This window comes from Haemaphysalis longicornis, unplaced genomic scaffold, assembly GCF_048455015.1.
Source record: "Haemaphysalis longicornis isolate Haplotype H1 unplaced genomic scaffold, Haemaphysalis longicornis Haplotype H1 scaffold_10, whole genome shotgun sequence".
NCBI lineage: Eukaryota > Metazoa > Arthropoda > Arachnida > Ixodida > Ixodidae > Haemaphysalis > Haemaphysalis longicornis.
The window spans coordinates 85,937,937-85,959,916 of NW_027526204.1; the positions used below are offsets into that span (position 1 = coordinate 85,937,937).

The window sequence follows — 21,980 nt, forward strand, 5'->3', positions numbered from 1 at the left end:
CGCGTTTGATGCCACATCTAATGTTATGGCCTTAGAATCTTGTCGAGATTTTTATACATCTGTGCGGAATCGTCTTTTTTTTCCAATTTTGCGTATTTTCTGAAAACATGAAAAAAAAATCCAATTTAATCCAATCCAAGTCCAAACCAATCCAATCCAATCCAATGATCCTCGCGCTTGCGCAGCACGGCCCCTCAAGGTCCACGGGAAGCTGCTCAACCTCGGCCAGTGTAGCTTACGCTACAGAAGTTTTCTTTTCACGCCCCTCAAAATTTTACGAGAACTATACATCTCTAGTTTCTGACCGCTGCCGGACCGGCTTTGGTAGCGGGAAAACGCGTGCCGCAACGCGTCGTTCCCCGCACGTGTGTACCCACCATGAAGGGCGTGTGATGGCCCAGCGCGAGCAGCCGGAGCCCGAGGCCGTGCAGGATGTTGATCATGCCAGCCTTTCCGGCGTACTTGCCGAAGGCCACGACCCGTGAGCCGTTGGCGTCGCACATGCGCTCGTAGTCGATGAGCCGGATGTTGCGCTCGAGGATGACGTCGAGCATGGGCATGTTGGCCTCCTGCGCCTTGATGGTGTGCGAGAAGAAGACGTACGTCTTGTTCGGGTGCAGCTGGTCGATGGGCACCTGCTTGACGCCGATGATGACCGGCACGTCGCTGATGTCCTCACGGACCTCGCCACCCGCGTTGACGTACGCCTGCGAGAACGGGTGGAGGCATTCTATTTTGTACACCCTAGCCCGCTAGGCCACTCCTTGGTTGCAGATAACGTCACTAAATAAAGGTTTCTAGAATATCGGCACTCTTTTCCCTCATTGTTATGTGCCGCCAGGATTACCATTGGTGGGTCGGCACCACGTGCTATTTTTTACATATGGGCGCAGCCATTTTGTTTCTGGGCTCCTCTCTCTCTCTGCTCAGAAGGCGTTGCTCTGCTGTGCGGATGCTAGAGCTGCCGGTCACACTCTGCCCGTCACAACCGGTAGCGGTTTCGTTGGGAGAGATGGCAACACTGCAAGCCAGAAACAAAATGGCCCCCAGACGCTTCCAGGTGCACGAAGTGGCGCTACTCTTAAGCGTAACTTATTTAGGGATGCTACTTGCAAAGGAGCAAGAGCAGGCGTCGATGTATGCGGATGCGGGCGTCATACACACGTACAATTACAGCCTTTGTCAAAATTTTCTAGTCCAAGGCAAACATTTCTGGCCACAAAGAAATCAAAGCACAAGCTTAACGTTTTAAACTGGGACAAATGATTTTATGACCGTAAGAAAGAGGGTATCTTCTCTTCCTTTTTGCACAACATGTTCGAACCCAGTCGAAGGATAACCTCGTACTTTGATGTTATTGTGGCCTATGCACTTTTAGCATGGCCTGGAGAAATTTGATATAAAAGCTCTACGTACAAGTCATGCGCGCGTGGTAGCAACCACAACGAGTTTTGTTTCTCGTACCAGCCGGCGGACTGGCCTTCGTGAAAGCACGATACGACTTGACGGCTGTCGCTACGCCGTTTTTAACCAGCAGCAGCAAGCACTATTAAGCGCGTAATGTCGGAAGAACGACGAGCTGGCTTGCTGAAATCAAGTGAGCAGCCCGTAAGCGCGAGAAGCGAAAAGGAGCGCATAAAGCTTCTCTTGCCTGTATGGGGTAGGCTCTCCTGTTGGAAGGCTGGACGTAGATAGACTTTGACGCCATTCTTGGTCAACGCCCGGACGTGGTGTGGTGCTAGCGGTGCCCTTCGCTCCCAGAGCGACGCATCTTCGCGCCGAATGGCGATGGTCTGCAGGTCGAAAAAAAAAAAAAAAGGTCATATGCACATAATGGTCATGAACATAATTTCGACATTGCACCCAACTGCGCGCCTAAAGGTTCTCTCTCTATCTCCCTCTGTAATGGTTACTCGGTTTCCTCCACCCCTCGGGGCTTTCAACTTTACTCCTTCACCCGAAAGTGAATTTGACTAACATCGTGTGGTGATGTGGATTAGATAAAATTATTCATCCTAACCATAATCACCATCCGCCGCCTGATAACTCTAGGGTGAAATTCCAACAACTCAATCCTGAGTTATCCGGATTCATTTTGTTCCGCCCGAATGTGCTAATTCGTCTACCCACCGAGTTATGCACCATGTAGTTATCATTTCTTCCCTCGGTACCCACCTTACGCTTGCGTGGTCCACCTGTTGGCGGTCATTCGTGCCAAATGGCCACGTTCCTCTTTTGGCCACGTCCCATCGCATTCCGCTTCTATTTACTTTGAACTAGAGTGCCTCCTTCACAATTCGCACCCTATTAACGACGTTTTTTTCCGAATGCGTAAGGGTAGCACTAACTATCTTTTTTTTATATGGCTCTTTAAAGTGACCGGAATTTTCTTCCAAGGCCCTCTAAAACTCCTGAGTGTTGCTAAGTTCCTTCCCCGTGAGTTAGCACACGGATCGCATAATACTGGTCGTATAACACTCTTACCCGACCCGCCGCGATGGCTCAGTGGCTAAGGCGTTCCGCTGCTGAGCCCGAGGTCGCGGGTTCGTTTCCCGGCCGCTACGGCCGCTTTTCTGATAGAGGCGAAAAGCGAAAACACCCGTGTGTACGAGATTTCGGCGCATGTTAAAGATCCCTAGGTGGTCAAAATTAATCCGGAGCCTTCCACTACGGCGCGCCTCATCGCCTGCGTTGCGTCGGCGCGTTAAACGATACAATCAATCAAACTGAGGTCACCTGCAGTACATTACTTGCGAACCATTCAAGAATGCACATGACCTCATACTAGTTCTGCTCCTGATTGCTTTTCTCTTGTCGTATTTAGGGTCAGCACTGACGGGTTGTGAAAGGCTGTGCACCTCCTTTTAGTATTCCGCTCCATGGGCTGAAGTTCCCTCGTTTATTGGCTGTGTTACTGATTAGCATTACCCTCGATTTCTTCGCGATTATCTTTAAGCCAAATACGACTGGAGGTTCCCAAATAGAGTTACACAACCATTCTTTGAAAACTTCTGAACTTACAATTTGAATTATACGGTGCCCCCAACGTATCACAAGCACCTGGAATATTCCCCGTTTGCTTGTACCCCGGTTCTCCCAATCAGGCCTCCAGAACGACGTCTCAGATACGCACTAAACGATTCAGGAAAGATGGTGTCTCCTCGTCTGAAGCCCTTCCCAATCGTAACCTTCTGGATTTTGTTAAGGAAGGGGTAATTTGTAGTTAAAATGCAAGCTTTCAAAACCTCGGGAGGAAGTTGGCAACTGGTTGGTGGTAAGAAACGGAGAGCTGCCTTTCTGGCGCTCTGCGAGGCGCTCGTGATATTATGTTCCGAGTACATCCAGCGCGACGCAAAGCGTTAATTAAACGTGTTGATATTCGGCACCCCTCTCCTAAAGCGGCCTAAAACATGCCACACCCTTGTTTACGAAAAGAATGCGTAGAGAACATTTCACAGTAAAAAAGGAAGACGGGTTGTTGTTGAAAGCGTTTGTAGAGAAAAGAGGGGAAGGAAGCTCTGCAAAAATTTTTGCACAACTGGGGTTCGAACCCAGGCCGTTTGCGCCAGAAACCCGTGTTCCTATCGATTAATAATCTGAGGCCAAACAGCGAGGCGCTTTTAGCCATTGTTTAAAACAATAGAAGGAGTCTTCGAAGCGAACCAGTACAAGGCGCTGGGTGCGTACAGGAAGCGGCGGTCTTGCACCGACCAGGGAACGGAAACTCGTGAGCCGCTCCTGTATACGCAACGAACGAACGAACGACGAAAATGAAACTCCCCGCTCCTATACTATAGTATCGACTCCTAAGCAAAGAAGACTTCCTTTATCGCCGAACAAACACCGAGATGCTTGTACAAGGCCAGCTTTGTGACTCGCTGCAGCTCAGCGCAGACAAACAGAAAGAGGAGAAAGCGCTTATTCATAGTGTCAGTACAACTGCCGAAAAGTCAAGACAGATATACCGCCGACACGCTCGTACAGTATACGGTATCTCGAAAAACTCTACTTACTAGAACTAGATACAGCCTTTGCCATCAAGTGCTAGGCCATTTTTAAAGGTTATTAGGACAAAAAAAAATTTCATCATGCGAGCTTACCCCTTCTGCCAAACTGAAATGTTATGCCATAAAGCTGACGAAAGCACCTTTCTCTCTTGCAGTTCAACTTGAACGTTATGCGTTGCTCGGAACTCTTTGTGGCCCAGAAACTTGACAAAGACTGTGCATATTGTTAACCAGCGCTGGTACCGGGGGCATCTATCTTTCTACATCTGTCTTTTCCCATTATTATTATTTTTTTTTTTTGCGCTGGCGTACAATATAAACCAGAAGCAACCTGTCCCACCAGTCATAGTTATATAGTCCTGGGCGCCGCATGATGTAGCGCGAGCTCACCACGCAAATATATGCGAACTGCCAGGTATTCGACAGGAATGATTTCGTCAGCAGTTAAATCGGGTCTGTCAAGAGCCATCAGCTTCCAGTTAGCGCTGCTATGTCATCTGACACGAATGCTTTGTCTCGTTTTAATATTTCAACCAAGAGTCAGCCCGGAATAAGGTAACAATTTTTGCGTGCACGAAATTTTTATTCCCGTCGTCTGGACTCGTCGTTAGCGCTGCACATCCAAACGCCTGTGTTGTCCGTGAAGCCTTCTTGTGAAAAAGTGCCGAACTCTGCTTAAGCAGCCTTCCAAATCCGTTTTTTTTTATTGCTCTGCTGACTGGTGATACTACTAAAGACACCTCAAGGAACGAGATTGCAAATAGACGGTTTTGTGGCGCCTTATTCCGAAACTGCGCAGCTATATTTTCAACTGTTCCTCCGGTTAAAGGAACCATGAAGACAAAATGCGACTTTGTTCAGTTAGAAAAAAATAGACTTTGGTAGCCCACGCAACTCCATTGGTGCCCCGGAAGACGTCTTCTAACCGTGCATAACGCAGAAAAAAAGTATTGAACAGCTTTCGAATCCCCCCCCCCCCCCTCTTTGTGGAGTGACGTGTTATGGAGCGGCACTAAAAAACATTTTTCGCAGTGTGTTAAGGGCACGTTATCATTCAGGTGAAGTGATCAAATATAACTAGGGGCCCCTCAGGTATCTGCCAGTTAAGTTCGTCGGCCGCCAACCACACAAATAACATTTCGTGACGTCACAGAACAATCGTCAGAAAGTGGCTAAGGAGTCGCTGATTGATTGATCGACTGATCGTAGGGTTTAACGCTCCGCCGCAACGCAGGCGATGAGGCGCGCCGTATAGGACCGAGAGTATTGTCTGTCTGGCGCAGCAAAACGAGCGAAACGCTTTAGCTGAATTTTTAATGCACTTTGAATAAGGATCTCCGCTTTAAAATGTTCTAGAGATTGCACGACGCCGTTGTGAATGAAGAGCAGCTAAGATCTCAAAAAATACGGTTTTCCTGCTTTCTCCTTCAATCGGTAGCGATTACCTGCAGCTCCTTGGTAGAGCCCCCCCCCCCCCCTTTTTTTTTTTTTTTTTTTTGCAGCTTCAAGCTGGTAACAGCAATTTGCTCAACGATCCCGACATTTGGCAATGTGGGTTCCCAACTTCTGTGGCTATTCTTTCTATCAGGTGGACATTGCTGAAGTTTGCAAATGAACAACCAAAACGCCCATCCCTGTTACTGTAGATGATATTCTCTCTTTCCCTCTCTTACGAGGAAACAATGTCCTGGAACGATACAAAAATAAACTGCTTTCATCAGCCGTGTGCCACTTGTTGGTCTGTATATCAAATACGAAACTTGCGCGCTTCTTTTTCTTTTTCATATGACCTATACATGGTTGGCCGGTCTTTCTTCCCTTCTGGGAAATGCGGCTACGAAATGCTGGAAGCATTAGGCTGGGCCCGACCGACATCCATACGATCATGTATAAGCGTAAATATCTACATAATCTGGATCACCGTAACGATTCGCCAGCGCTTCGATTGGTGATATAAGTGAAATTGTCAGCACCAAATGTGCTCATTACAAGCGTATCAGCAACACCAATTCCACCTGGCGCTCTTAGGCCATCGGTGCCCTCGCGCCAGTAAGATTCAAATACTAGTACTACTAACGCGTGCCACGACGGATATCACGCAAGCAGGTGCAAATACGACACTGTGGTTAGTGCTTCAAACATTAAAAAAAAGGGCAAGGCTACTCGTGGTTTACTTACCTTATGCCTCGCCGGTCGTAGCTCGGATGAGCAGCGGGACAGGATGGCCTTCAGGCAGGCCTGACGGTGATTCTTCAACATATGCAGCATTTTATCTGCACGAAAGAAGCGGGCGTCGAACTGTCGTTAAAACGAAACTCTTATAACGTCAGGCACAGGCACGATCAGTTAAATTTATCTCGGTCGAAAATATCGAAAAACGACGCACACTTTGGGCCCGCGTGCAGAAAACGAAGTTCTCTCGCTCACGCACGTAAAGTGTTGAACGTCCTCCGGGTGAGATGCGATTTCGTTAACACCAATTATGCCCTCCGCGGCATGACCTCCCACCGTCGCTTCGGCTTACTGAGAGAAAGAGAGTCGATGTGAACCCTCGGGAAGAATGGAGCAATGCGTGACGTCACGCTGTCGCGGAGCTCCTCTCATTCTTTGGTTATCGCTCAAGCGATATAGAACGCGTCCCGGCGAAGATGCACGCAGCGCTGGGAAGCCGGCACACTCCACAGTCTCGACCGATCACGTTGGAACGACGCTCACGTATTTGAGGAGAATGCTTTATTACGCCGCAGCCTGACCAAACGCCTCTGAGAGCAAAATGCCTCTAGCAGCGTTGATCCCCGAAAGTTGTATCCTTTTGAGAAGCCCAGGAAAAGGCCGAAGCATAAAAGTAGGCGCGAAAGCTGGCAGTGCAAAAAGCTCGCAGCTTTCGCATATAGAAGGTGCTAGCTTGCAACGCTTGATAAAAAAAGTCTCCGACTGTATCTGTCTCTTTTTAAAACAACGACGATAAGGCAGATAAAGTTTCTTTTTAAGCGTACTAAAAACGTTTGCCCAAGAGCGCTGTGAACACCCGCTTGTGACTCCACTAGGGTAGGGCATCCTGCATGCAATAAAACCGACGTGGTGGATAATCAAGCCATATAGGAGGCTGGTAAGTGTGCGATAAGCCTCAACGGTAGATATTCTGCCCGCAAGTCGTCGACGACGTTGATAAGATTGCACGAACACGTATCGTACGAGCGTCGGCCATCCTCTCCGGAGCTTCGACTCGGATACCGAGAGTATCGGATATGGGCGCGGGCTGATATATACCGAGGGACTTGAACTGAAGTGTTACAGGGAGATAAATTGCCACTATACGGCGGGCGTAATGATGTACGCTGAGGACTGCCAGCTCTCTTCTTCGGAAAATATACCGAAAGTGAACGGTGGTGCTCGAGCTGGCGGTACGTTGGAAATCTACTCTGCGAGATGTAATTTAATCGTAGCGTACAGAGGAGGCGGAGGAAGGGGGGAAATGGCTCAGGCTTCTCATTCCTAAAAGTAGCTATCACCAGCGAAAGCAGACTACGCTCACAGTGTTTCGTTAAAGTTTGCCTTTGGAAGCCTGCCGTTTAGCTGCTTCTACTGGATGAATAAATGCATCGCTTCGCTTCTGAATGGCACCCACAGGCAGCCCACCCGGCGCGCCGTCGATGGCGAGTATGAGGGACCAAGCGCCGGCCAAGCAAGCAGCCGTTCATGCTTCGCCTAGTCACGTGGTTCGCTTGTGCTGACGTCACGCACAGACCGCCCACCCAGCGCTTGGCGATTAAACCCAGGCGAAGCAGCCGTTTTACCCTCGCCTAGTCACGTGGTACCGCGGCGGATAGGCTCCGAACCAGCAAAGCGCCGGCGGCGGCTGAAGGTCACTTGCGACGCGATGAAATGGCCTTGACAGATGTAGCGTGGAAGAGAGAATGGGAGGCAAGCAGCGGGGGATGGTAGCCTGCCATTCATGGTGGGTGGCGTCCCTACTCCCAGCCGCGTGTCCCGGCCGCACCCACATGACATGGGTGATGTCACTGCGCGCGCTATCCTTTTGAGCGCCTGCTGCAACGAGCACAAGTTTCATGCGCGAAGTTGTATGGGCGTTCAAATTACTGAGAGTGAGATTTTCGTTAGAGTACTTGAGCAATGTACCACGCAGTAAGTTATATAAGGGCCTCATTGATGTTATGTTACCCATTCCCCTTTACAGGTCTATGTATGCAGTGGGAAGGGAAGGTGATGTGCTCAAGAGGGTAAAGAGAATGCCCGTGCGCGCATCCCTTAAAAGTTTCTTATTTCAGCTTCACAGTGGCACGCTTCCTGTAAAGTCATGGCTCCAGGAGAAAGGATTAGACATAATTTGGAACATTAACTGTCGCATATGCTTAAAGCCAGAAACTATTGACCACATTTTTCTGGGCTGCTCAGACGCGAGATTTCACTGGGACATCCTACAGCGCACTGTTAGAAAGGACCCGTCCATAAACCCTTTCGGGATCCGTTTTCTGTCTGTGTGTGGTACAGGAGGCGTGCCATTCGACATGTTTATGTTGATAAGCTCGCACAGCTTGTGGCGCACAAGGATGGCTGACAGGCATGCCGATCCCAATGCGCGGCCCGCCAGAGAGTATTTCATTGAGTACGGTCAACATACGTGAGGTATACAGAGCGCCAAGCGAACCACCTGAATGGTTACCAATGCTAGATGACCTTGTTCAGCTGAAGAGATTTTAAACTTGTGTTATCGCAAAGGTGGCGAATGTTATAAAATCACTGTAACCTAGTTTTTCGTTTGAGACAAATGGTAATAAAGAAAAAAAAAAGTTTGGGATCTGTAGCCTCGATGTATAGTTTTGAGTACTGGCGCTGACAGCTTGGGTTCGAGCCCCAGCAGGTCTATCTCAAAGTTTTTTTTTTCTTTTTATTACATAACTTTTTTTTCTAAATTTAATTTCTTTCCGAATTTAAATCTATATGTTGTTTCATTATTAATAGGGATTTTGATATGTTTCAGGTCGCTTCAGGTTTGGGGCGCAGCCAATGACGACGTTTAATTGCCGTTCTGCATCGTGCGAATGGACATGTCACGTGGGGGGCTCTATGCAGCGAAGCGTTTGTAAATACGCGTCCGGGGATGCCATGGCCCGCTGCGGCTGGAATAATGCGGGTCATCAGGCCGCTGTGGCTCCCCTGCTTTCCGGTGGTCAGCAGGGTCTCCCATTGCCCCAGAGTCGGTTCCAGGACCTCCGGTAGTGTTATGGCACCCTTGCACTCTCATACCATGTGGTACAGGCTGCTTTTCGGTGGTCAGCAGGGTCTCCCATTGCCCCAGAGTCGGTTCCAGGACCTCCGGTAGTGTTATGGCACCCTTGCACTCTCATACCATGTGGTACAGGCTGTGGGGCGTCGCGCAAGACAACTTGCAGTCGTCGTTAAAAAGCGTGGGATGTACAGTGTGCAGCTGCGTGGCGTGTGGGAATGAGTTAGCTGGGAGTCGTCGGAACTGTGCGGCTTTTTGTTTGGTTATCTTTGTTCGGAGGAGAGGCGGCTATCTTTTTCGTGAGAGCTTGCAGCGGCCTGATATGCCATTGCTACGCTGCAGGATGGACGGGCTCAAGACACTGCTGGCTGGTGATTTCCTATCAGGGATCAAGCCCGGTGTGTCTTGGATATTAGAGAGTCTCAGTACAGCGTTTGTTGCCTTTGCGTACGCTAAGCGCTGAATGTTTGCGTCCCGCTACGTAACCACCGCGAGGGCAGTTTTAGTGGAGCGTCTCATCAGTTTTGCGTAGCGGCACGGTAATTCATACGGCGCCATCTGTCGAATGTTCTGCGAAATGACTCGCCGGCTGATCTGCTAGCGGAGTACTGGAGTGCTTGGACGTTTTATGACCACCCAAACAAGTGCAAACAAACTCTTTCCCGTTAGTATTGAATGCAACACGACCACAGCACGACATGAATATTCTCCTACCTGCGCACGTTCCATAAACAAAGCGTTGAAGTCCCGCGGAACTTCTATCATGCAATCGCACAGAACGTCCTGAACCGAATGCCAGGGTGTGACGCGTACGTTTTATTCGACTTCAAAACAATCCAGGGATGCGTTTCGAACGACACAACATCATGACATGCGTTGCAAGTCTGAATCGCGATTGATCGGCGATCGGTTGCCTCCTCCTGGGGGTCGTAAATCCGGCACTCACCTCGCGCGTGCTTTGCGGGGTCGAACAGGAAGTCACTTAAAGGGACACTGAAGTAAATTTGTCAAGCTCCCGTTTTTGCTTGCACTGCGTAGTCTGGCTCAAATAAACACACATTTCATAGTTTATCCGGTTGGCAAGTCAGTAATTATTTTATAAAGCTCGAAAGAAGAAAAACTACCATGCGCGGTCTGCGGGGGGCGCACAAACTAAACGCTGTGACGACGGTAGGAAGTGCACCATGATTGGACGATGCTCACAATTAGCATTCAAACAAGTTTCGGCGTCGGTTCGGTAAAACAACATGTTTGACATCCGACGTTATCTGATGGGCATTCTCGATATATCAGTAATCGTCATACCGCGCTTCTGCCACGTTGTCGGCTTTGAATCGTAGCAATCACTAGCCAAGGCCTACGCAGTGAATGAACGCCCCCCGCGTCACTGCAGACGCTCAAATGCCACGCGCTTTTCGCCCATATTTGGAGCTTGCCTCACTCATGCCTGTATTGTGAAAAGCGTGTTCGCACCAGGCCAATGGTCTGCTGATTCTGGCCTATGCCCACTGCCCGCAAGCAGTCGGTGCTTATGGCAACAGCACGCCAACGAAAACTGGCTAGCGCGTCAGTGTCAGTCTGCGCGCGTTCTGCGTACTCGCTCGTGGAGCAGTGAACGTTACGGCACAAAAATTGTGAACTCATAGTAGAAAGCATCGGCCAAAAACGGAAAAAATCAGCTAACAAAAAAAAAAAACAAGTACCCTCGGGGATTCGAACTTGCGACTTGCAAAACAACATTCTTAGCGGTCGAGACCACTCGGCCAGGCGCCAGAGCTGTCGACTACGGAAATATAAGGTATATAATGTATAACAAATTTAGTTTTAGCGTTTTAAGCAGCTTAGATACTATTTGTTGTATAGCACTCGTGCAGTAAGCGTCCCCCAAATTTCCACAATATCCCACGCCCAGCAATTGCATTTCTCTGGCGGAAAAGCGTTCGCAGATGTGTGGTCGTGCTGCTGACCGCTGTGCTTGTTCACCCAGCGCAAAAAAAAGTGCTTCCTGTTCCCTAGTTGTACGCTGTACAGTAAAAGTTTCAGTTGATTTTATTTCCTTAGTACCTATATTGACTTCGCTGACTTCTCCCGCCTTGAAGTGGCCTTAGATTTTCCTACTAGCGTACTAGCCAGCGAAGCGTCGCATGTGCGCTTGTGCAGCGATTGTGTGGAGCGACCTAGACTTCAAGCTTGATACAGTGTACAAACTAACAAACTCAAGAAACGCACATTCTTCCATTCACAAACGTGTCGCGGCTTAGTTTAAACTGAGCAAACAAATTACGATGACCCGTCGGCGGCCGGCGTACTAAACGCTGTACCATAAACGCTGGGCCGACTGACTCTGTCGGAAGATCGGCCAGCCGTGCAGCAGCGCAGTCAAGCCAAGTCATCTCTTCCTGACGTCACACGGAAACGCCACAAAAAAAATGGGCGAGGATGCAGAGAGGAGGACAGCATTTTCTAATAAATAAATTCGCGTAACCGCACTCAGAGTGATCTAAAAATGGCCTATGGACTCTGGACTACAATTTGGGCTGGTAATCTCGCAATGTTTCCGAATCACTTCAGTGGCTCTTTAACTCTGGCGCGCAAGCCGAGAAGGCTTTTAGCCACGCCCACTGTACATACCCGATGCGAGGTTGAGTCGTACGTCGCTCGAGAAAGACAATCCAGAGAACGGGAAGCACTGTCCACCCGCAGAAGCACAACGTCGCATTTCATCGCAAACGCGCCCACGACCCACACACACTGCTTCGGTCGCTGGCCTGGCTACAAACTTCGTTCGGACAGTCAGCGATGCCACGACGATACAGAGCTGCGTGAGGGCGGTGTGCTAAGCACTTGACGCATTTAGAAACATAGGAACAAGAAACTTTGTCTATCGGGAGCAAATTACTGCCGACCGAAAAGCGGAAGCGTGGATGCTTGTAGCGCTTCTTGCCGCCATGTTGGAAACGCAAGCGGCCTCACGTACGCACGCTATTTCGCTGAAACTGAAATAGCGTCCGCTCGTCTTCCATCCGCTAAACGCAGAAGCGGCTTAGCGTACGGCGCATGCGCAGTGAGAACGACGCAAAGAAATAGCGTTCGCTAACTTTTTGCGTACGGCTGCGTACGTTATTCCAAAACTCTCCATTAAGGGTGAAGCCCCTTAGCTCGGGCTGTCGGCGTCGCCTGTCATCGCCGTCTCGGGTCCTTGTAGTACCGTGTAGTCACGGCACTAAAACACCGGGACACTCGTTTTCCAACGCCTCGTGCTAGAACGCTCCGTGCTTCAAAAACACGATACTTTTCCAGCAAAGCTGTATACCTGTACCCACCAACGGCTTCGTCGCCGTAGGCAGAAACGCGGAGGCGCCAAGAAACATTTATACACTGCATGCTTTGCCCCTCCCCAGGTTTCACGTTAATTGAGATGGCCCGGGAGTTTTTGTTGTAATTGTTGTTGTTGTAGCGGTGGTGGTGTTGTCCAGGCGCCTGGTCCAGGCATCGTCTGGCCTACGGTATAGTTAATCACGCTCTCCCGATATGTTCGCTATCATATTTTCGTTGGTAAGTCAATCGGCGATTGGTTTGGCAAAGGTTTGAGAGCCGATGTGGAATTATGGATGCTTGCGCCTACCTGTATAGTTGGCGGATGGCGGTCTGTTTGTCAGTCAGCTCCTCGTTTGCCGTGCCAGCTAGGAGCAGGTCAGTGTCCAGCGTAGTTGGACGTTGACCTTGTCCTTAAACTCACTGGAGGGCGTGTACATCGCTCGCGACATGGCGACGGTGGCGTCTGAGTCTCCATTTTGCCAGATGTAATGCCCTTTACGGGCTATACAAGATTTTCAATCCATCTCCGCGACTTATTGTTTTTGTTGTCGCTGCTCCTTTAGATATGGCACATACCCAATCAGGAGAGCGGCCAATCAACAGAGGGTGGTTAAAATAAATGGAATTCTTATCTAATTACGAGGCGCTTAGAAATGATCATTTAGACCGGCTAGAAAGAGTTTTGGTTCCATAAACTACAGAAAAAAAAACTGAAAAATCAAGGCGAGAGTGACCAATCGTAGTCATAAAGTGAATCTATTGGAATTTTCAATGAAGCGCAGGAGGGCAGAGTATACATCCGGGTGGCATAACCCCATTTCGGAAGTCCCGAACGATAGTAGAACCGGCAGTGTTAGGTATATCCCCAGACTGCAAAGCGGCACCTCCAGGTACTGACGTCTCAGACGTGAAAAACGTCGACATGTCAAGAGGTAGTGTTCCACAGACTCGTCTTCGTTACAATAGCTGCACAGAGTTGTTGGCGCCAGACGAGACCTGTGTAAGTACCTATTTAACTGGGGTACTCGACAACGTAAGGCTGTGATAACCACCTCTAAGTTGCGTGAAGGGCACCATTCAGGTTTCCATGAGAATTTCAGATGATTAAAATCTCTCAATGACAATAAAACTGATTCTTGATGTTCTTGTAGTTTCAACATCCTACGGTACGACTTAATGCCCGCGGTTTCATCTTCCCCCTCGGTTGCTCGTTCATGTTGTTACGCTCCGTGGCAGGATGATGGTGATAGCGAACAATCGGATTAATGTTTCGCAGTGTCTAGAGTGCCGACTGATGGCACAATATGTGCTCCGTTAAAGTGACGTCCAGTAGAGGTTTTTTTTTTTTTTTCGCAGAGTTCCGGGTGCGGTTCCATTTGCAAGGCGCTCGCAGAATAACAAGAATAACAAGAAGGCAGCAGCGGAGACGCACGTGTACTCGTGTCCTTTTGCTTGGCAGTGTAGGCGTTCTCGCCAGCCTGTATCGTTGAGGAAGCGGACAATATCCGTGATCGCCTTCTGCGGAAGTTAAGATTGGTACCAATGTCCTTAGATGGTCTCTACCGTCAACAGACGCTTGTCGATTCAGCTGAGCTCGGTGGAAAGCACACTCCTCACCGCTTCTCCCACTTCTGCCCTTCGTGTCTATTCAATACTCCTTCGAAGTCCTGTCCGGCGTTTTGGAGGTTACTTTTGAAATCGTTGAGGGCGCAGCTAAAGAAAATGTGCCTGCCTCATATGCTCCTAGACATGAAGGAGACAATGTTATCGCAAAACGCGTAAGAAAAGTGATCCTATATAATTGGCGCAGCTTGTATTAGTGGTGCAAGGCTGGAGAAACAGCAGAGCTGGCGGTCCGTCTCGCTTGGTCGGAGACCAAGCTGTTGCGCCTCATATTTATTAGGTGCGGAGTACCTTAGGACCTCCCAATGTCCGTCCGCGTCCGTGCGCGTAGCATTTACAATCGCAAAAAACCACACAGGCTAACGCAGGCCCCGGCAGGATTCGAACCTGTGTCTGGTAGACCAGACAGAGTTAGTGTACGTCGTCTTACCCATTTGACTACGACCGAGAGTTAGTACCTGGGAGTCAAACAGCTTACTCCCTCGCCTGCAACGGTGCGGAGTACCCTATGACCTCCCAATGTCCGTCCACGTCCATCCGCGCGCACACCACCCGATTTGCGCCCCGACTGTCATTCGATTTGAGCCGTGACTTGCAGTTTCATTTAGGGAATAATCAAGGTGCAACTCACGGCTCAAATCGAATGACGGTCGGGGCGCAAATCGGATGCAATTCGGGGCGCAACTTGGATGTCATTTAGAGTCCCCGTACTCCGCACCCTCACCATCATCCACGGAGTGGAGATGCTGCCATTTTTCCGAGTTTGCCGCTGAGAGGTCTCCGGCATGCCTGCCAGGCATGGCGGAGACCTTGCTTTGAGAGCTTGCTTGGTAGGAACACTCTGCCACATAATCGGGGTGTGCGACTTTAGCCCTGAGCACCCTCCTCTCTTTCCGTCAACTGCCGAACAAGAGCAATGGGAGATGCTGCTGTCCAGCCCCTCTCTGCCTACCCAGCTTCAGCTGGTGGACAGAGCACAGGCGGCGCGGACTGAATATGGGCTACAGTGAAGAATGAACCACTCCCCTGGGCCGCACTCTTGGCCGTTCAGAAATATTAATGTAGAAGTATTTCCTCCTTCTCCTCCTCCTCCTCCTCCTTCGTGTCTGCCGCCGATCACGTCGTCTTCGTCCGCGAAGGCAGGGACGGCGAAGTGAGATAGTCTAACAACGGGTTTGAGCTTTATTTTATAAAAAGAGTTTCCACGCTTGTGCCACGACAATACAACTCAACCAACCACCGTTCATGCATCATGCATTAATTTAACTTTACCTAGAATATCTCTTTGAATTAATAGAGGGTGTGGTTAAGTGCATTTCACTTCTCTCTGGTTTCACTATTTGTAGAGCTACGCGAGTGAATTTAAGTGACGTCGCATGGGTAGTCGTTGTGGGTGCCGTTTGCAGCTTTGCTTTCCAACCACGTTCACATGGTGGATTGGCGATCATTTTTTTCCCTTTCGAATCGGATGCGCATGTTATTGTTCTCCGCCGCTGATAACCACGTACCCCCCGGGGCTTTGGGTTGGCCCAGTGGTTCGGTTGCCGGTTTCACGGAGTAAATGTCCCGGATTCGATTACCGGGACCTCCCTAACGACATTTTTCAGTGCAGAGCACATAAGGGGCTCGCCTTGTCATCGTAACTCGCTCGCTCGACCCAACGACAGTCACACGGCGTTCCGTCGCCGCGGCGTAACCGCTTGACTTCGAAAGCCAAGCGGTTTATATAATCATAAGCGTTCGAAACTCGTGAAACGCTGGCGCTTGTCATACACGTCCCCGTTGTTTAGCGCAAAAAAAAAAAAAAACTGATAGGTACATTTGGGGCAAAATATGCGCAATGAACCGGCAGTGTCCGCGGTCATTTAGTTAGGAACATTCGTTGGGTTAATTTTTACGATAGTAAGCGAAAAAAGGTGGCAGTGCAACACCGGCACGTGCGGGAAGAAAAGCAAGCGCAGAAAGAACAGAACTCCCGCTGGCGCGCAGTTTCAGGCCGGGGGCGTGCGAGCACTGCGAAGGCGGGAAATTTGAAATGCGCTTGGTGGTAGCAGTGAGCGGATAACGGCGCTGCAGCTCATTATGGCGAATCACTGCTCTGCACTTCCGACAGCTTTCACACTGAGTGGAACGGCTTTAGTTTTTTTCTTGAGCATTCGGGGTTTTTTCGGTTTTTCTTTTTTTTTTTTTTTTTTTTTTTTTTTTTTGTGCGACGGACGGGAAAGGCTCGTCCGAAACAGCTCTGCTGTTGAAATGAGCGAACGACGGCTTCTAAATATTTCGCATTCCTAGGAGATAAAAACCGCATATGCCTCCATTACGGCGGGAATCATTGCCCCAGGTGCTGCATCGGCACGTAAAAGCTGCGGGAGCAAGCGTGTACGCGAAAAATAGATACGCGCAGCTGCTGTATCCTGCCGCTGCTCTACCATAGAGAAATAAAAAAATTAGAAGAGTGGACACACGGGCTTATCGCGGCCGAGTGGCCTGACTCGTGCGCCGTCCGGCAGTCGGCGCAAGTGGTAAAAAACTATATATTTAAAATTAAGCTAACACACAATATTATACTTTTAAAATTTTGTTACACATTAGACTACACATTTTTATTTGTGTAATAAGTTGAATGGCTGTCAATGTAGATTTTTGTGGCTTCTTTGCGCCAAGCCTGGCCAAGCCGCAAGCGCAAGCCGCCATTTGGCTCTTTCGGCAGCGTTTGCACGTGCGTTTCTGCAGCCTCGTGCTAACCTCTGTTGTTGAGAAGGAAACGCCTAGCGCTTTATTTGCGACATCGGTTTTGCATCCTGAACGAAAGGTGAGACTTTCTTTTTTAAAGTGCTGGTGTGGCGTATCATATTTACGTTTCATTGTACCGCAAACGCTGCGAGCACTGCGTACCTCAGGGAATCAGGCATAGCTAGTGCTCCGTCTTTAAGATAAGTATTTGAAGTATTTTTAATGGTATTTTAGGCTGGTTGTGCCGTTTTATCTAGCGCTGAGGGATGTCAGCGGTACGCACCCGTCGTCGCACGTAGCGTTTACGTGCCGCAAACTACGGCTGTGAGTTGCGGAAGTGGCCGGCCGGCCGGCGGTCCGTAGGCGAAGCAGGCGTTGTTCGCTGTCGCTGCACTGAATTACGTGAGCCGCAGGCCGCGTTGTATTATACTAGCTAGCCATTGCTAGCTTGGCCAACTGTTACTGCTATTATGGCCGTGATGCGCTGCAAATCCGTCCGGGCTAACGTACACGGCGAAGTAGCCATATCTGCATTAATTTGGCTTATCTGGGCATAACCAGCAGCCGTACACTCATCGTACGTTTTACACATGGGTGCATACCAAGCTGCCTGCGTACAAAGCGAACCCGCTCGCCGACGCCGATAACGCGCGCTCGTCGCTTCGATTTGGCGCGCCAGGTACGGTAAAAACGCGTCTTTCGTCGGCAGATAACAGCTTTGCTCGAGGCGGGGTGAGTGCGCAGTGCATTGAAACCTTCAAATTTGGTCTTCGTTCTACATCGTATATCAATTCCGGTATCGCAGGCATTGCATACAACTGTTCTACACTTGCCCTTTTTTCAAGCGTTTGCTCTCTTTTCTCTGGTCATATTTTGGCTTGTTTCATTAAACACGTATTGCGCAGATTGCACCTATTCAGTCGGAACTGTGTGTTTCTTGTCATATCTTTTTAAGGCATGGCCTTTGGCGGTCAGTAGTACTCAGTACGACGCTCACTGCTGCTTGCCATGGTGCCCACACAGCGCCCAAATATACTTTCGCCAGGTGCGCGTTCTCGGGATGCGTTTCTTTCGCGAGCCCGTGGGGCAACAGGTTTGTTTAACGTTCAGCTCGCTCTCGCTCTTTGTCCTGATTTTACAAAAAAAGACAAAGGGATTCAGGCTATGTGAGCAGCGTTATCATTCTTGTTAACCCAAACAATAGGTGAATTGCATTAAGAATGTGCATAACCAGTGTTGCGAAATTACAAAGACCCATATTTTAAGTGTTGCTAATAGCTTGACCGCATGATTGCTGAATAGAATAAGAGAACTTGTGTTTTAAATAGGTGGCATGCACTGGAGGCAATACTTGAATACTAGTTGCAGTGAAATTTACCGACTATTCGCATATTATCTGTCATTGCAAGTAGTTTGTGTACACCTATCACCTGTGCAGGTCGACAGGTGCCCTCAAGACAGAGCCAACCAGCCAGCTGCATTCGTCATATCAAACATGGTGCAAGCACTTCATGAATCGTGCCCTCACAGGACTCACAAAAGTGGCCGTGCCAACTGTTCTCCCAGAGTTATTCAGTTGTATTGATGACTGCCTGCAATGCTTCTTGCTACCTTATTGATGCTTCTGATGGATACCGCAACTGTATTCCATCTATTGAACCTTGCCATTAGCACCTAAAATCTAACGCAAGTCTCGGCACTCAATAAGGCGTGACCACTGAAAAGACTATCGTTGACTCGAGGAACAAACGGTTTTTTATCACTGACATGCCTCATATCATTAAAACCACTAACAACAGCGTATACAGTCTCCAAACTCCACTCGCAAGTTATTGTAACTGCTAGTTGTAATATTGTGAAAACAGTACATTCACAAAAACCCTTTTACATTATGAAGACTGCCAGGGTAAGAGGTCATGCTAAATGTCGTTTGTCACCATACGTGCTGCCTGTTGTCGGGCTGGCCTAGATGAAGAGAACCATGTTGGGACCTACGTTGTCAAATGCTTATGGGATTCTGTAATGTGCCACATTTGTCTCATACACGAGAAGCATATACTGCTTCCCTGTTTCTTATATTAGACTGTTCGTATTGACAGCGGAAGGCATGAATTTGTGTGCCTTAATCGAGCCTGGAACCTGTCGGTTGACTACGTGCGCATACCTAAAATATCCCCGCCTGGCCCTTTGCCTTTACTGGGAAGGCAACGCTTTCGGAAGGTAACCCGGCTTCTTGGGAAAATGCACCCTTGCAAGGAACCAATAGGAAGGGGATTTTTTTCCTCTTAACCTTTTGCGTGTGCATCTCCACATAAATGGGATTTCTGTTCAATTACTGCTACTGATTTGAAGTTGCCCCGAGGCAATAGATCTCATTAGCGTTCATCAAATAAGCGAGGCCATCAAAGCCAAAGTTTTTCCCTTCTTTCACATCCTAACTGGAGAAATTGCCAGACTAAGAAAATTATCTGCGGAGATAGTGGTTGTAAACAGTTGCAAGTATCCGAGTGTCTAGATTATGTTATGGTTGCTATTTTTCTATGACTGCAACAGCGCACAGAGTCTGAGGGTGTCGTAGATACAAGTAAACCTGTGGATGGCTGAGTTTCTGGGTTTTCTGCATTTTCAATTACCGTGGAGAAAAAATCCTTTGTGTGGTTGTGATACCTTTACTTGTGCATTTTTTTTCATACCTGGAAACGTATTTTCCTCTCACTACTGTGTATTGTCTCTGTTGTGTATTGCTCACTGTTTATTATTATATGTGTGTTGCAAAGAATGATGACAATTTGAACTTGTTCCGTTTAGTGCCATGCAATAAATATTTCTTCATTTATGGTGTGTCTCTTTTATGTGGCTCGGCAACATGTGAACACGCGACAGAATTGTTAACCAAGTGTGAGTGGTACTGTAAATTGCAATTTCACGTTTTCAGAAAACGGTTTTTTTTTTTGTAAAAGCATACGGGCACTAAGCCTGAGAATGATATATTCAAATAAACACTAATTATTGCATGAAAGCGTCCGAATACCGTGCCGATGCCCGTCGCTGTGAGCAGCGCTTTCCAGTCTTTCAAACTACCCGCCAAAATCGGTGTCCGCGAAACCGAAACCGAAAGTGGACGCACGAAAGTATGGTTAGTAGTTTGGCTCTCCGTCCGCTCGGTGCGCTACACTACAGTACAGTCATTCGGCCGCAGGGCTCTATGGGAGTGTCCACTCTTACCAGTATTTCTTTCTCTATGGCTCTACCGGCGTTAGTCGGTCGTACGTTTCCGTCCGCGGCGGACGCACGCGTATCACTTTTGACCTTGCAGTTTTTCGATCTTGCCGTTACGGGAAGTACACGTCGCCTAACGACTGTCGCGTGAAGCCGAGGCGAAAGCAAAAATATACCGTGGAAAGGTCGAGCTATATGCGTGCAAATTAGGGCTGGGCCTCGATTAAAATTTCTAACCCGATTGATCGGCAGGCTTTAATCGAGATCGATTAATCGGCTGCAGTGGTTTAGAGACAACAAAGACCAAAAAGAAGGATATTTTACGCTTTATGGGGGGTTTTAATTTCGCTTCCACGTCAGCGACATGGCCTGGTTCGAATAGTTCTACGCCTTTATAAGGAATAGAGTAGAACCCCTTTGATACGTTCCCGGTTACTACGCTCTCAGTTGTGAACACTAATAATGCCCCATAGTAGGTTTCTTCTCGAATAGTACGATTCTCCCTCGAGTTTTTTTTTTTTAACGTATCAATGAGGTTCTCCTGTAATTTCTTCCTCACACACACAGAACTTTGTTAACATAGTTAGGCATCAGTATGTTTCAAAGGCCTCCTGGGAGACAATCCAGATGCGGCCAACAGATCATCGGCAAGGCGCTGACGCGGCGATCGCGCTTGCAAACGCGTTTGCCATTGATACTATTTCCGGAATAGGCACCCAAGTAATTGTATGCGCAGTGCATTTTGTTTTTAGTCACGTTTGTTTTATGACACAGCTTGAAATTACGGCACTTTGACGTCATTGCTCATTCTTCACTTGTTTCAGTTCGGAGGAATCTTCAACCTGGCAGCCCGGGCGGCACTCAAGTGTGTGCTCCAGTCATCTTGTGAACGTCATTCAAATAAAACGCAACTGCCGCAAAGCGCTCACTGCGCCTTATCGACCCACGCTGCCGTATCAACAAGCGCACTTGCGAAAAGTTCAACTTTCCGGAGCCGCACCGTCCGCCGCAAATTGAATTCGGGTGAAAAGGTAGTTGAGGCGCACGGCGAAACGAAATAAAGGCGCGTGAAATAGTAGCAAACGTTTAACGCCACCAATACACGATTAATGTTTTTCTCGAGCTTTTGAACTGCAAGCTGAGATCTCACGAGCTAACAGCTGCTAGGCCACGTTGTTTTGGTCACTTATTTTCAGACCGATGTAGTACACATCGCTCTGCCGGGAAACACATTTTGGAGTGACTTCAGATTCGTAAACTTACCGGATCTCGTAAGCATGCTTGCTTTCCAACAAGCGGGGTTCTTCCTTCTGTATTCATGGCTTACTTGAAGCCGGAATGCAAGCCTCCCGACTTGTGGTTCGTCGATTTTACCGTGTGCAGCTGGGCGATAATGGCAGATCCAATAGTAACGTTTGCTGCACACGTGGCGGAAAAATGTCCTCGACAAAAGCTAGCGCTGCGCGCCGCTAAAAAAGGCTCAAATCACATATTCCCGTATCTCGGAAAGCAATGCCAACACGGCCGCAGCCGCGCACGGAGCGCCTGCGTGTTTGGCACCGCCGCCGTTGGCGGCGCGCATGTCAGCGCGATGGAGGCGCCGCTCGATGATTGCAGGGTGCCTATAAGAACACCGTTGTTCGACGTCGATTCATTGAGTGGGCCCGATTGTTTTAAGACTCTTTATAAGCGACCCCAAACCATCCACCGCCGGCGTCGGCGGCGGCGTCCGCAGTGCTCTTTAAAGAAAAAACAGCATCCGGCGCCAGGTGTCGATCCGAGGACTTTGCGGGCCGCAGCGCGACGCGCTACCGACCAAGCCACAGACGCGA

The 21,980-nt window shown here is 48.9% G+C and overlaps 1 protein-coding gene and 1 long non-coding RNA gene across 2 annotated transcripts in view; one reads left to right on the forward strand and one right to left on the reverse strand.

Moving 5' to 3' along the window:
* The window catches only part of LOC144158865 (alpha-aminoadipic semialdehyde synthase, mitochondrial-like), a 66,003-nt gene extending 44,450 nt beyond the window's left edge, over nucleotides 1–21,553 (reverse strand). The window contains 5 exon segments of the mRNA XM_077690035.1: nucleotides 378–707; nucleotides 1,652–1,693; nucleotides 1,695–1,793; nucleotides 6,186–6,280; nucleotides 21,412–21,553. Of these exon segments, the coding sequence (XP_077546161.1) occupies nucleotides 378–707; nucleotides 1,652–1,693; nucleotides 1,695–1,793; nucleotides 6,186–6,280; nucleotides 21,412–21,427 (582 nt within the window). The 5' untranslated portion in view covers nucleotides 21,428–21,553.
* Nucleotides 16,884–19,765, forward strand: LOC144158864 (uncharacterized). Its single transcript, XR_013320192.1, has 2 exons — nucleotides 16,884–17,008; nucleotides 18,368–19,765. It is a non-coding gene; the product is annotated as an uncharacterized LOC144158864 (long non-coding RNA).
* Nucleotides 21,554–21,980: the final 427 nt, after the last annotated feature.